Here is a 16,201-nt window from a genome sequence, read left to right as displayed (position 1 = left end):
GCCGTGGTCCCCAAACCCGTGTTCTTTTTCCTGTACTTTCGAGCTGAGACAAGAGTTGCTTTCACTTATTCCTGGACTTGGATTTCTTCATTCTGGGGTGACGAGGAAGAAGATGAGTGACTTAATCAAGGTCACTCAGCTGAGAGTTCGGAGCTCAGCCTCCTTTCTCTTTCCCTCACAAGGGACTGTGTTTCAGGATGGTATGTCTGGCTTAGCCAGGCCTCAGTCACAGGACAGTCCTTTGAAAGCAGGTGGCCAGTGTGTCCCCACAGAGAACTAAAGTTTCTGCCGTGGGAGGAGTCCTTTCAGAGTACATGCATGATTTCCTTTGGGCAAAAAGGATGCTTACTGTCTTTCTGAGACATTAGGGCACGTAAGACGGGCCTGTGAGTCAAAGGGTGGTGGGTGCGAGGAGAGGGGATTGTATACCTAGAAACATAGGAAGCCTGGCTGGGCTACACAAACAAAAACATTTCCTTCAGGGCAGTGCCCAGCGGCAAGCAGTAAAGCTAGGCGTGTGTCTGCTGATTGCAGGCCGATGCTCCTGGTGGGGGTGGGGTGGGGGTGGGGTTTCCCTTAAACCCAGGGAGGAGGTGACAGGGTTTCTCTCCACAAGCTGTCAGAGATGTGTTTGATGCTTCCTTCTCCCTCTGCCTGTCACCCTCAGCTGCTGGAGCAGAACTTGAGCCTCCACTGCCCAGCTGCCTGCTGCCTGCTGCCTCCTTGGTTCCCATTCTTTTCTCTCTGCTCACCACCCACTCAATAGCCCAAGCTCCAAGTGACTAAACCCGTTGATCATTCTCTCCCTCACCACTCACATCCTCTATCCCCAAGTCCTGGAGATTCTGCATTAAAATAAGAATGCAGCCACCATGAATTGAGTTTCTATAGCACATACGCACCATCATTTCTCGTCATCTTGCTTCCACCCTCTTAGAAACATTCTTACTCCCATTTTGCATGTGAGGAAAGTGAGTCTGGAGAGGTTGGAACATGCCTACAGTTCTGAAGCTAACAAGTGGCAGAGCTGGGACTCCACATCTTCCTGGCTTTAGCGCATGTCCTTTCTACCCTTTAAACGCTCCTCTAACTGACCAAAGATCCTTTGAAGTCTAGTGCTCTCATATTCTAACAGGTTTTTACTGTAATTGCCCGAGCTGAGCACAGCTTCCTCTGACACACACCTGGCGAATGGCTTTGTACGGGTGCCCCGTTCTCCTTGAAACCAGAGGAAGCATCTTTCAGTCAGTGTGCCTCTCTGCTGTGTGAGTTACCAGCGGGCATGCCCTCAGTTCCCATTGTTTGTGGGAACACGCTCAAGGAATTTTGCAGGAAGGCCCCCATCCAGGATGTTACTGGAAGATCTGCTGGAGGAGTTTGTACAAACAAAGTGTGACCTTGCCAGCTCAGCCAAACCCCTGCCTTGTGCTAGGAGGCTCTCTGACCCGAGCGGAAAAGCCTTCTGCCTCCATCACCCAACCCAGCCAGGCTCCTGCGGGGCGTGTCCTGAGCTCCCCGCTGCCTGCCTGGAGGCTCCTCTGCAGGCGTTAGCCACATGCTTAGATCTGGTGTGTACATTGCCGTCCACACAAAATACAAACCTCATCATGTTTCCTCAAACAGTTACGGTATTCTGTGTTGTTCTTAGGAACAGTCTGCTAAGACTCTTCCCTCCTGCCCACTTTTTTTTTATTGTGGTAAGATATACATAAAAAATTTGCTATTTTAGTCATTTTTTAAAAATAATTTTTTTATTGATTTCAGAGAGGAAGGGAGAGGGAGAGAGATAGAAACATGAATGATGAGAGAATCATTGATTGGCTACCTCCTGCATGCCCCCTACTGAGGATCGAGCCCGCAACCTGGGCCTGTGCCCTTGACTGGAACCGAACCCGGGACCCTTCAGTCCAGAGGCTGACGCTCTATCCACTGAGCAAAACCAGCCAGGGCCATTTTAGTCACTTTTAAATATACCGTTCAGTGGAATGAAGTACATTCACATGGTCGTGTAACCAGTCTCCAGAGCTCTTTTCATCTTGCAAAACTGAAACTGTATCCATTCAACAACAACTCCCCATTGCCTGATCCCCCAGGCCCCTGGTAATTGCTATTTTACTTTCTGTCTCCATGAATTGGACCATTCTAGGTACCTCATATAAGTGGAATCATATAATATGTGTCCTTGTGTGTCTGGCTTCTTTCTCTTAGAATAAAGTTTTCAAGATTCATCCATGTTGTAGCATGAACCCGAACTTCCTTTTTAAGGCTGAATACTATTCCTCTGTTTGTCTGTACCACATGGTGCATCCAGGGTTCTGCTAAGACTCATTATGACATTGCCGGGCCTGTGTATGTCATCCTGCCCTTGCCAGCCTCTGCAGCCTCCTCCCCTGGGCCATCTTTCTCCTCTGCTTGCCGTACTGCAGCCGCACTGCCTTTTCTTAGTGTCTCGAGAGTATCCTCCTTCTTATTGGGAAAAGTGCCTCTGCTTTACGGAGGCCATTCCGTGTGGTGGGAATGATCTTCTTAGCCCCCCCACTCTTACTCCACTTAAATATCACTCAGCTTAGTTATCACCACACGTGGTTCCTGGAGTCCACAAGGAGATCTTGGTCAGACTGCCTTTCCCTGCTAATTATTTTCATTGAAGTCTCTTTGTCTTTATTGTACTTATTAAGACTGCAACATATTGATTAACAGTGCATGTGTTTGTTTAATGATTGTGTTCCTTGCCAGACTGTAAACTCAGTTATTTTTGTTGTTGCTGTTGCTGCTGTTAATCCTCACCTGAGGATATTTTTCCATTGATTTCTAGAGAGAGTGGAAGGGAAGGGGAGAGACAGAGAGAGAAAACATCGATGTGAGAGAGAGAGACACATCAGTTGGTTGCCTCGACCAGGACCGGGATGGAGCCTGCAAGCCAGGTACGTGCCCTTTACCGGAATAGAACCTGGGACCCTTCAGTCCACGCTCTATCCACTGAGCCAAACCGGCTAATGTGTTTGATGCTATATCCTTAGTGTCTGACACAGTGGCTGCACATGATAGGTGCCCAGTAAATAGCTGTAGAATGATACTGTAAACTGAATGAATGAATACTGAAGAAAGAAAATTTCAGGGCTATATGCTGGGAGCATTTGTATTTTAAAATGTGCATGAGATGTTAAATTACTAGTCAGATCTCAAAAAGTCATCTTACTGAAGCATAGATTGTTTGCCCTACCCTTTCTCTGTTGATAAAAACGTTCATGAGTAAACTCTTCATTATTTGAAGATGCCTCAGTGGTTGCCAAAACATAAACAACAATTACAGCAAAAGCAGCTTACATTGTCTGATTGTTTATTCTCCCCCAACCTTGTAGTGTATATGTTCCATGTATTATCTCATCGAATTCTCACAATAACTCTGAAAGGTAGATTTGTTTTTTTGTTTATTTGTTTTCAATTTCTATTTCCAGATGAGATCATCAGAATTCAGAGAGTTTAGCCCTGGCTGGTATGGCTCCATTGGTTGGGCATCATCCCATCCACGGAAAGATTGCCGGTTGTTTCCCCTGTCAGGGTACATGCCTAGGTTGTGGGCTCGATCCCCAGTAGGGGGCATGCAGGAGGCAGCCAATTGATGTTTCACTTTCACATCGATGTATCCCTGTCCCTCTCCCTCTCTCTCTCTCTCTCTCTCTCTAAAAAAAACAAAAAAAAAAAAAAATCTATCAAAATGTTTTTAAACACCTCAGAGTTTAAATAGCTTGCTTAAGGTTCGTCAGCCAGTAAGTGGTGGCCCAGACATGCAGGGCAGTCAGGGTGGAGCTAAGCTTCCTAGGCCACACCCTCCCCTGGTGCCTTTTCCCTCAGTAACTGGAATAGCCTTCTTTTTATCCGTTCTATATGCCGTGATTTTCTTTGAAACCAGAGTTTTATGGCTAAAGAATTTAAAAGCTCAGGGCCTCCAGAACAAATTTGACTCCGATTGTACCATTTTAAGTCTCATGCCCTCCTGCCATTATATTTCTCCCTGTGCTTCTGCCTGAAATGCCCTCTCCTTTCTTCTGCAGCTGACAAATTACTCTGAATCTCCTGGGCATTTTCCAAATCTCCAGACAGTACGCATGCTCCCTCCACAGAAGGTCCGTCCCTCTGACCCAGCAGCAGTCATCCTCTTTCTCAGTAGTGGTTGACAGTTGTCCCCACCACTGCACTGAGCCTCCAAGAAGGTGGCCCAGGCCTGACTCCGCTCTGGAGCTCCTCAGCCTGGCCCAGGGTCTGGCATGGAGCACAGGGGCCTCCGCCAGTGCTTGAACCAGCGCACGCCAGGCGCAGAGAGGCTGCTCAGATGAACTGGCTGAGTTCAGGAGCCTGGAATACAAACCAGGGAGTACTCACAGAATCCACGAATGTGAGATGGAGACGATCGGATGTATTAATCACTGGTTTGGAAAGGCATTAAAATATTTCCATAATATAGTATGTTTCTTTTCTAAAACAGATGTGCCCTCGTTTCATGATAAAGTAATTAAGTGTGTTTGATTAAAACATTCATAAATGCTATCATTTACTCAAGGCTACTATATGCTGCTTTCTTTATTGGTACTTTATACATGTGATTGCTCTCCCAGTCACCTTAAGATATTAAGGTGTTTTTAATATTTCCACCTTAGAAATGAGGAAACTGAGGCTCAGAGAGAAGTGAGTAGCGGGCCCAAACATAGTCAGCTTCTGGGTGATAGATAACGGAATGAAACAGGTCAGTCTGACTTCAGAGCCACTGCCTTTCCATCACCCTCACTGCTTCTGACCTTGTATTTTAGATACCTTCCAGCTCAACACCCCAAGCTTAGCCCTGCCCATGGGGTGCCCCCTCTTCTTCCTTCCCTTTTCCCCCTCCTCACTGTGCTCCCTTCTCCATTTCCTTAGATTATTTGCATCCTAAAACTGAAATATTTTTGTCAGTGTCAATAATTGGATACTATTATGTGTGGAAACTGTCTGGTGTTAACAGTGTGGTAATGTCACATTTATATTAATAAATAAAAAAGGCACTTAGTAAGGCTAAATTACATATATTGTGATTTTGTTTTCTTTATATTGCCTTTTGCTCTGAAGATTTTTTGAGCCCTAATTTATATATTTTTAAATGTATGGTATTTTCCCCTTCATGTAAAATGTAAATAAAACAATATAGTGAAGAGGAAGTTGATTAAATTTTTTTTATTAAAGATTTTCTAAACAGTAGGATACCGATTTCAAATTATATATGAAATATAAGATTGAAATACTTCTTGTTAGGGAAGTTTAAGAGGTTTCTTACAGTCTTAGATTCATTTATTTTCTGCCCTCCTAGTATTTCAGCAGGATTAAGTTTTTTGAATCAGTGGATCAAGTTTTAATTTTCCTGTTCCTTCCTTATACCGACATATGCTTTGGCAGAACAAAAAAGAGACCTAAACATGTCATCATGATTTTTGTTCAATGAATTAAAAACCATAAAAGTAACAAGATCTGATCCAAATCCCTAAACTCCTGACATGGTGGTTTTGTCCTTTTCAGTCCCAAGCTTCATATTACTGGCTTTGAAAAGCTTTCTGCCTGGAGCAGAGTCGTGGCAGCAGTGCCGGATTTATGGGAAATAGAGTACAAGGGGGGCAGCATGGAGCAGTGGAAAGAATACGGGCCAGAAAGATCTGGGTTTGAATCCCAGTTCTGTCATTCAAGCCTACCGGCAAGTCACTCAACCTCTGCCCCTCAATTTCCTCTGGACAGGATGGGGGTATGAGAATCTAGTTCAAAGAGCTGTTGTGAGGATTGGTAAGGTAAGATACTTAAAGTACTCACCTGGCATAGAGGGGCTTAATAATGGTAGTAATCAGGATCATTTTTATTTTGAGAATACCTACAATTAGCTGAATCCAGAAGGATTTCTTTATAACACAGCTGTCTACTTTGTCTATAGTGTATCTGTCTCAAAATTTTTCAGTTTTCTTCTCATCCCATCAGGGAAAAAATACCAGGTGGATGCCACTAAGTCTTTAACACATGCTTGCCACTGTTTCCCACGGAGCATGTATCCAGAACTTGGGATTGTCCTTACTGGGCAAGAACTGCATTGATTTGAGGGTCAGGAACCATATGCCACGGATGTGCACTTCAGGACCCAGGGGGCAGAGGAATTTTGTCATACTAAGACCATTGACTTTTGAGACAGGACAGACTGGGTTTGATTTTGTGTAAGATATTTACCATTCCTTTGAGTCTCATTTTTTAATCTGTAAAATAGAGTTCACGATCTTACAAGGCCCTCCATGATAGGAATTTCTGGTCTCTTTTCTTGTCGCTATCCTTTGTTGTCTGCACTCCAGTCAATTCCTCAAATGAAACTTGGTCTCTGCAGCTCGGAGCCTTCCTACCTGCTCTTTATTCCTCCTGGAAGTCTCCCTTTGCCATGCCAGTGCTGGCAACTTGTTCTCGTCCTTCAGATCCTAGTGTGGTGTATTAGTCAGAATAGGATGGGCTATGCTGTAGTAACAAGCAACCCCCAGATCTCCATGGCTTACACAACAGAAATGTATGTCTTGCTCATGCTGTATGATGGGCACTCTTCATCATAGTCACTCTGGGAACTAAGCTGATGGATATTCATATGCCACGTATATTGTGGCCAGCAGAAGCTAATGTGGTGGAACACACCCCGGCTCTGAAAGCTTCTGCCCTGTGGCGATGCCCATAATCTCTCTCACATTTCATTGGCCAAAGCAAGTTGTACAGCCACACTGAGTGGCTGGGGAAACGCAAGGAGTAGGGACCAGAATGCTAGTGAAAAGACCTCACGACCACCACATTAATATGTTACTTCTCTAGGAAAGTCTTCCCTTAACTAGGACAGAAACTTTTAAGTTAGCTGAGCTTCTTTTGTGCTGTGACACCTGATGCTTTCCCAGGTCCCTGTCCACAGCACTTCCCACACTATGTTGTCCATTTCTCCCCAGCTAAGCTCCTTACGAGCAGGACAAAATGTTTATCAAATATGATGGCTTACTCTGCTGCCGGGATGTTGTGATGATTAATGTAACAGGATTAATAATAATTGCCTCATACAGTTGTTGTAAGAATCAGCATATAAAGTGCCTGTCCTGGTGGTTTATAGTAGGTCCTCCATGTGCTCATTGTTGTTATTATGATGAGATGTTAGCAGTAAAAATAACTAACATTCATTAGCATTTATGACATGCCAGACGCCCTCCTGGGTCCTTATGGAAGTTAACTGGTGCGTTGGTTCTCACATGTTACGTTGGGACTCGCGTTGTTTCTCGGTCAGTTTTGAGGTGACTCACAAGTCATTTGCTATAATAATAGTCAAGATTCTGAAGGTTGCTACTTATTTGTTTTGGGTGAATTAGAGATTTAGAGATGATGTTTTTGTAGTATCCTTACTCATTTTCATCGCTTTCTTTAGTGGGAGAGAAGGGGATGGAGTTATAGCCAACAGTTGCTTCCTTTTATTGAGCAGTTAAATGTGCCCGGGTCAGTGGCAAACACTGTACAGGCATCATCTCATGTGATCTTCACACCACTGCCTGAGACGGGCACTGACAAGTCCCAGTATAAAGGCGGGAACGCTGAGGAGAGCAAGTCTTACACTTCTTGTAAGTGGCATGGCTAGGATTTGCCCCTCATATTCCTAGACTCCTTGGCTCATGCTTTTAAGCAGAACTCTTACTGGCTCCCCTCAGCTAACTCACCAGGAACCTTACCTGACCCTGAGCATCCCCATGGGCGTGTGTGAGGAATGTGAAGCTCATCCACCATCACAGAGTAAAGTTACAAACTGTTGAGCTAATGGACAGTGTGATGTTAAATTTTTCTCTTTTATCAGAGTAACCAGGGAGCACAGGGAAATGCTGGCAAAACTTGCCAAACAGAACACCAACAAGGCCAAAGACTCTTTACGGAAGGTTCGTACCAACGCAATGAATAAGCTGAAGAAATCAAAGGACAAGACCTCAGAGGACACCATTCGACTCATAGAAAAGCAGGTACTGTTCCCAGCAGATGTAATGCCTCTGTATCTGATCCAGGCAATCACTTGTTTATGTCTAAAGTGAGGAAAATGAAGATAAGATGCAGCACCCTGGTCCTTCATTGATGTGATTTTTGTTGACTGGGTCTCTGTCCTGGGCCTCGCCCTGTGCTGGGCCCTGGGAATAGGGAGGAGGAGGAGGAGATCTGCTGACCTTTCACTGTGTGCCAGGCTCTGCCAAACACTTTCCATCACTTCATTTATCCTTGTCACTACAAAGCTGTGAGGGGTAGGCAGCAAGGAAACAGGTCCAAGGAAGCGGAATGGCTTGCCCAGAGTCATACTGCTGGTAAAAGGTAGAAATGGGATCCAAAGACAGGTAGACTGACTACAGAGCCTATATACATTATTGCTCTCCTGTCCCAGTTTGGTGGTCTGGGTGCTGAGAAGTGAGAACTTAACAGTGTTCTTGGTGTGCCCAGCAGTGACACTTACACCTGTCACTGGAAAAAAAGGGGGACATATATAATACTTTCAGTCATAAAGGTAAAAAAAAAAAAAAAAGAAAGCAATCCACCCTGGCTGGTTTGGCTCAGTGGATAGAGCGTCGGCCTGCGGACTGAAGGGTCCCAGGTTCCATTCCAGTCTAAGGGCACATGCCTAGGTTGCTGGCTCGATCCCTAGTAGGCGTACAGGGGGCATCCAATCAATGATTCTCTCTCATCATTGATGTTTCTATCTCTCTGTCCCTCACCCTTCCTCTCTGAAATCAATAAAAATATATTAAAGAAAGAAAGAAATCCAACCAGGAAATGACAGTGGCCTGACCTGGGTGGTACAGTGGAATTAAGGTAGGAAGATGAACTTAACAGTATTTAGGAGATAGAATTTATAATGTTGAGTGTACTGTAAAGTGCTTACCCAAAGCCACCTTGTCCACAATAAAAGCATTAGTTTAGTGAGCCTTTGAGCAGGATGCGGACCAAGAGGGAAGGGGTGGAAGGCAGGACACCTGGAAGAGGCCATACGTGGACTCCCTGCTCCCTTTCTCCTGGGCCAGCTAGTCACAGGCCAGGCCAGACAGTCACCCAAGGGAGAACTTTAGATGGATTCTTGGGCCCTGCTCCTGAATTTTCTGATTCAGCAGGTCTGCCCAGGAATGTGTATTTTTAAAAAGTTCCCTAGGTGATTCTGCAAAAGCAGACAAGGTGTGGCAAGGCACCCGAGTTTAAAAGAGATTGTTCTGCAGTTGGTGTCCTATGGCCTCGGGGAAGTTACACGCTCCTCCGTCTTTTTCTTCTGTAACAAGGGATTTGTAATTCTAGCTGTGAGGGTTGCCCTGGGGCTGCTAGAAGCACCATTACCTGACACCCAGACCCTCAAAGCTCCCTGCTTGCCATCCCTGGGCTCTCTCTCCCTGCACCAGCTGACAGAGATTCAGAGGCTAGCTGGCCTCTCTGAGCCCTGATCAGTCCTGGGAGAGTCCAGGCCTGGCCCCCGCTGAGCCAGCTCCTTGTCCATCTCCCCGGGGCTTTCATCTCTACAGCTGATACTTGGCCCCTTGGTTGCTTCCTGGTGGTAAGTCCTCACTCAGCAAATCTGGGCATCTGCCTCAGGGACCAGAGCCCGTGCCCCTTGCAAAAGAGAATGATGGATAACCAGCTCTCCTGATGAAACCCGCCTGACAAAGACCTTGCTGGAACCCTTTGGCCCCTGGCACCTGGCTTCTCACCTTCCTCTTCAGATTAGATATTTTATTCAGTGCTTGTTACTGTACGTTATTTTTTAAAGTGCAAGTAACTTTATTTGTTTTTTCTGATACTAAACCAATCCATGTTTCATGTAAATTTTTTTAAAATTAAGAAGTGAAATTTCATCACCATTATTAACATTCAAATGATCTCTGTAAGCATTTATGTAATATTACAAGAAAAAAGATCCTACTATATATTTATTTCACAACAATCTTTATTTCTAAGATATTATCATTTAAATATTAGTTCTTGCCATTATTGATAAAAACTTTTTACTGTCATGTGGTTCAAAGTTCGATAAGAAAATAGGAGACAATTTTGTACACACTTCATTTTGTTCTTTTTTTCTGACAGAAGGCACCGATCTTCAGTTTTTGGTGTGTGCTTTTATTTAAGTTAAACAGGCAGGGGCTGATTGTTGCTTTATCAAGCAGTTTTAAAAACATTTGTTTACTTTGTTTCTGATTATCAAAGTATTTTAGAAAATGCAGAGAGTTCAGAAGACTGTTTTTAAAAATGGGGGAAAATTCACCCATTAATCCCACATTGCAAGAACAACTGCTCTTAATATTTTGGAATTTTTCTCCCCCCCCCCCTTTTTTAAACTACATAGTTTTAAACATGATTGAGAACATGTACTGTACGTACAATTTGTATACAGCTTTTTATTTTCTGTTCAGCATTAAAACCATTAGCATTTTCTTGTGTCTTAAAATCTTTTTATAAACAGACATTTCTAATGGTTGCAAAACAGTCTGTGGTCATACCATAATTCACGTCAGCCCTGTTGTTGGACATTTAAGTTTGTTTAAACGTTTTTGTTATTTTAAGAAAGGTTGCAGTGAATATTTTTATACACACGTCTTCGTTGAGATGATTTCCGTAGGATACAGTCCCAAGTGTGGAATTACAGCGCAAAGGGAATGCATGTTTTAAGGTTCTTGGTACCTTAAGTGCCTAAGTCACTCTTGGGTTTTTAGAATATGTGTATTTATTTATTTATTTGCCTTTTCTAATCCCTAATATTTGAACCTAGAATTTTTAATGTGAGCTTAAAATGTTGCTTATGTTAGGAATGTTGCTTTTACTTCCACACTCCATTGGAAAGATTAAGTTATTCTTTGTATAAATCCATACAATTTTTCTAGAGGATAGTATGGCAGTCTATACCAAAATCCATACATTTCTGATTCATTGACTTGGGAATTTATCTAAAATAAATTGTCAAAAATCTTATCTATTTTTTTATTGTTTAAAGTATTACATATAGTAGTACATATATCTCCTTTTTTTCCCCCATTGACCTTCCCTCAGCACCCCCTAACCCCTGTTGAATGCCCAAAAATCTTATCTATTGCAGTGTGTGTTGATTATGTATAATTGTAGAAAACTGGAAACTGTCTAAATTTCTAACAGTGGGAAAATAAGTTGTTTTACATTCCTTAACTGGAATCTACATATAGCAACAATTATAAAAATATTTTACAGATGTGTTTTTGGAATTTATTTTTTAAAGGTAGATTACATAACAGTATTATAATATTTTATTTTTATAATGAAGAGTTTCATGTACATAAAAAGATTGGTAGCTTATCCACTTAAATGTTAATGGTGGTTATTTCAGGTAATGGGATTATAAACAATTTTAATTTTATACTTTATGAGATTTTCTTAATTTTTAAAAAAATGTCCAAATGTCTTTGGAGGTCATATTTTTCAAAATTGTATCATAAAAATGTTTTGTCTTCGGTCTATAAGAAGGAAGTGATTCTATGGTGGGTTCTTTCCCTGCAGTCATGTTCTGACTGCCCCCTCTCCCCCGACCCCCCCAAACGCTGCCCCTCCCTTCCCCGCCCCCAGCTCAGGCCAGCTCTGCTGAAGAAGGCCCAGGGTCTCCCAGCCGGGCTCTGACATCTGTCAGCCTGCTGTTTCACCTTCGCTGCAGTTTGCTGTAAATGGGCCTGCTGAACATTAAAGCACTTGGCAGAAACCACCAGTAAATCTGGCCAAGATCCTTTCACTGCTGCCTTTTTCTGAGAAACGGAACTGCTCTGAAGTGACGCTGGGTGCTAGTGGGGCTGAAGGAAGGAAAGACTCCTAGCAGACGGGCAGCAGGCGGGACTGAGTGAGGCGGAGGGAGCAGCTCCCAGTGGCACCGAGGGTGTTCTGAGCCAGGCCTCAGGGAGCCTGCCCCAGGGCGTACTGTGTGCTGCCTCCCCTCTTCCTCTCTACCTTTCATTTTCCCGAACTTGTAGGGAGCAGATGTGATGGTGATGCTGCTGATGCTGATGGTGGTATAATCTTTGTGCGGCAGCACACGGAGCGGAAAGGGCTCTGGCTGTGCAGTCAGAACGGCTCTTGGGCTGGTCAGCTCCCAGGCCAGCAAATGGCTTCACCTTTCTGAGCCTCTGGTTCCTCACTGTAAGTGGGAGCAGCAAGCCTCTCTCACAGGATGGGTAAGAGGACCAAATCCCACAGCTTAAAAGTGGCCAGGACGGTTGCTGGTCCTCAGTAATTCTCTGCCTATCTGCCCATCCCATGTCTCTCTCCTCATCAGGGCCTGGGATTGACTGTTTTATGAGCCTAGCATTTCTGCCTGGAAGGAGGCAGGACTAGGCCAGGTGCAGTGGTCTCTGCGGGGGGCCGAGTTCTTGGCTCAGTCTCATTACTGACTTGATGTGATTCTGCACGGGTTAGTTAACATTTTATGCCTTGGTTTATTCCTCTCTAAATAGGGATAATACCTGTGCCACCTGCCTTATAGAGGTTATGTGAGGTTGTTGGATTTGAATGAAGTAACAGAGAACAAAACACTTTTGCATACTATAAACTATGCAACCGTCAGGTGAAATAATTAACATTCATAATACATTCAAGGGAGATGAGTGTGGTATTTCATATGTTTTGAAGATTATGTGAAATAATGTGTGTCAACTTGTTATCCCATGTCAGGCATGTAGTGAGTGGTATCCTTGGCGTCGTTGTTAATCATCATTATTGTAAGAAGTCTGATGGAGATGGAAAAGATGAACGTGCAGGCAGACTGGCCCCAAGGGCACTCTGTGCCTGTAATGGAGTAGAAAGTTAGTAAATATTTTCATTAATTAATTAATTTGAGAAGATGTCAGGAAGTGACAGTACAAATCAGAGTAACACAAGCAGCATTTGCATAGCAAATAACCAATTTAAAACATGCTTGCATATTCATGACTTTGTTTAACCCTCCCAACTACTCTCCAGGGAAGGGACCAGCACCCTATTTGATAGATGAGGAAACTGAAACTCAAACGGGGGAAAGGACTTGTACATTGTCACTGTGCTGAGAATTTAACCCAGAACCCACATTATCAAATTGTTCCCCTAAGGACTCTTTCCCTCCAGTCCCCATCTCTGTCCCCAAACGCCATTTTCCAGAGGAGGCTTGCAGCCCTGTTCCTGGCTGCCCGGGGCTGCCAGCTTACACGTGCTGGAGTGCTGCTGGGCACCACGCCATACCCCATGCAAGGCAAGCTGCTCAGGTGGGGGCAAAAGAAGCATTTCTAGGGTTGGCAGCACCCGAGTGAGGAGGGACCAAGCAGCCATTCTGAGCTCTCCCAGCAGCCCCAGGAGCTTTGCTTTTCAGCTAAAAAATGTGCAGTTGTTGCTATGGTGAGAGCCTGGCTGGCTGTGCCTGGGGCCAATTGCTCCAAATCCTTTTTAGTTTCTACCCTTTCCAGTGCATTTATTTTGCAGTTCCTGGCCAAGGCCTGTGGTCTGCAAATAAAGATGTCAAACAGCCACTGTACTTCTGAACACAGATCCTGAGCACTCTGTACCCCTCAAAGCTTCCTGCCGAGGCTTCCTGCCTTAGGGCCCTTTAAGACCTGGGAGGGAGACTGCAACACCTACCAAATTGTACTGTGTTTTTCATTCTGAGGGAGTATGGGTTTATTGCAGAAAATATAGAAAAGCACAGAGAACTTTAATAATTATTCATTTAGTAACTACTTCCTGAGCACTTGCCAGTCCTGGGGATGTGACAGATGCCACATGAATAATATATCAGCCATCTTCCCATCACTGGAAGATAATCACTATTAATATTTTGACAGCTTTCCTCCCAACTTTAAAAATATGCATAATTTTGAACATTTGAGATTGTTTCTGCTTTGTATACATATACACAATTTCATATCCTGCTTTTTCTTTAATTCAGGGGGTAACATAAGTATGTTTCTATGATATTGTAAGTAATATCTTTAAGCATCCTTTTTCCATGGTTACAAAAGCAATCCATGCTTGTTATAAAATAGTTAAAATTCAAACGTTTCAGAAATATATACTGGAATCTTACTCCTATTTATACCCTCTTCATAAGAAATGGATCCTCTTAACCTGTTTTTGTTGTTGTTCATCCTTACCCGAGGACATTTTTTCCCATTGATTTTTTTAGAGAGTGGAAGGGAGGTAGGATATGGAGGAGAGAGAGAGAGAGAAGCATCGATGTGAGAGAGACACATTGATTCATTGCCTCCAGCACATTCCCTGACCAGGGCCAGGTAAGGAACCTGCAACCCAGGTACATGCCCTTGACCAGAATAGAACCCGAGCGAGACCGTATGGTCCCGGGGCCGACGCTCTTAACCTCTGAGCCAACCAGCCAGGGCTTAACCCTTTTTAATTTTTATATGTATCCAACTACTTACCCATGCTTTCACTTTTGATTTTCTGTTTTTTCATTATTAAAAATAAAGCTTAGATAAATATCTTTGTTTAAAGAACTTTTTTTCAGATTCTACTAATGTGGTAATTTTCCCATTGAGAGAATTTGGGGTTAAAAATAGTATGAACATTTGCATCAATTTGAATCCCTATTGATGATATGTGACCTTATCCATTTCACCATAGCTTCTTGGCATTGAATATTGTAATTAAAAACCACAACATCAAATTTTGTTAACTCTGATGACTGAATTATGTCTTGTTTGAATTTCCATTTCTTCAGTGTCTATTGAATTTTCCATGTTTGTTAACCAGATGTATGTCATCTTTTTTCAAGACGTTTTTCTGCTTAACTATTGGGATCTTAATATTCTTCTTATCAATTAGTGTGAGGGCTTTATACAGTAGAATGTCTGAGTGCAGGAAATTCTAGAAGTTCCTTAAGGGACAGATATGGCTGGCTTCTCTGTACCCTATGAAATTAGTTAAGAATTTGGAATCAGACTACCCAGGATTAACTTTTGTCATTGCTACTTTCTAGTTGTGTATCCTGAGCAGGTTATCCAACTGCCTCAGTTCCCTCACCTGTGAAGTGGGGATAATAATGGGGTACCTGTTAGGAATCAGTAAGAGTGTGTACATCAAGTTCTAGTAGAGTGCCTGGCTGGGACTCAATGGACGTGAGCTTATGTCACCATTATTATTTCCCAGATAACCTTATCAGAGTTCTGGAATGTTTCTCCCCCGCCCTCTTCCAGCCCCGGTGACCGGGCTGTCTCATTTCGTGTTTTTGCAGATCAGCCAAATGGCCGATGACACCGTTGCAGAGCTGGACAAGCATCTGGCAGTGAAGACCAAAGAACTCCTTGGGTGAAAGTCCACGGGGCCAGTTTCTAGTGACCCACCTGGTGGCAGATTGGCATCTCTGTACCCCGTCCACACGGAAGGCCGACACCCTGTGCTCATCAGTGCTTGTGAGGCCCAGCCTTCCAGAGGGACACCCAGACTTGTTCAGTCTCTCCCTCCGGCCCCGTCGCCCCGTTCTGCTCTGGGCATGGGTGGACCTTTGGAGAATGTCTGCTGCTGCCTAGCGACCAGGGCCACCGGCAGGCTGACCACTGACTAGTCCTCATCTCAGAGCCTCCTTCCCAAATAATTAGCCCGGCCCTGTCCCCAAATTTCAACTGTGCTTGGGCTGATGTGGGCCTTCACTTGTGACTGGATACTTTTGCTAGAGGCCTATTTTCACCAAGCAATAAAATCAAATTAAATTGGAAGAATAATAACCTTAAAGGAAATGATAGAGTCCGTGTGGATGAATGATTTCTAAGGAGCTGGGGTGTGTAAAGCAGCCAGACAGTACTTTTCCCTCAGAGTCATTTCACACATGCTCTTTACTCCGGGACCTTTCCCCCACTCCTCACCCGGCCGGTCCTGTGCCTGCTTCCTTCTCAGCGGGGCTGGCACTTCCTCCGAAGCCTCCTTTCCCCAGCTGAGGACCCCTAGTATTGGCTCTCACAGCACTATTGTTCTCACCTGAACCTTAGCTATTCTCTGATAATTAGTCTGTGTCTCTTCAGGGTTTGACATAATGCCTGGAACCAATAGGCACTCAAACGTGTTGTGAATTAATTGCATGTAATACTTGCACAACAAATGCTGGCTTCTTTTCCTTTCTTCCCACTCTGAACACTTTCATTCCATCACCTTCCACTCTTGCTCTGTCCTCAAT

General features: G+C 43.9%; 1 protein-coding gene across 1 annotated transcript in view; it reads left to right on the top strand.

Moving 5' to 3' along the window:
• Positions 1 to 15,751, top strand: part of MRRF (mitochondrial ribosome recycling factor) — a 41,048-nt gene extending 25,297 nt beyond the window's left edge. Inside the window, exons 6-7 of the mRNA XM_054726941.1 lie at positions 7,871 to 8,030; positions 15,266 to 15,751. Coding sequence (XP_054582916.1) covers positions 7,871 to 8,030; positions 15,266 to 15,343 — 238 coding nt within the window. The 3' untranslated portion in view covers positions 15,344 to 15,751. The remainder of the gene's footprint in view (positions 1 to 7,870; positions 8,031 to 15,265) is intronic.
• The last annotated feature ends 450 nt before the right edge of the window (positions 15,752 to 16,201 follow it).

This window comes from Eptesicus fuscus, chromosome 15 (genome assembly GCF_027574615.1).
Source record: "Eptesicus fuscus isolate TK198812 chromosome 15, DD_ASM_mEF_20220401, whole genome shotgun sequence".
NCBI lineage: Eukaryota > Metazoa > Chordata > Mammalia > Chiroptera > Vespertilionidae > Eptesicus > Eptesicus fuscus.
This window is presented reverse-complemented; position numbering and strand designations above follow the sequence as displayed.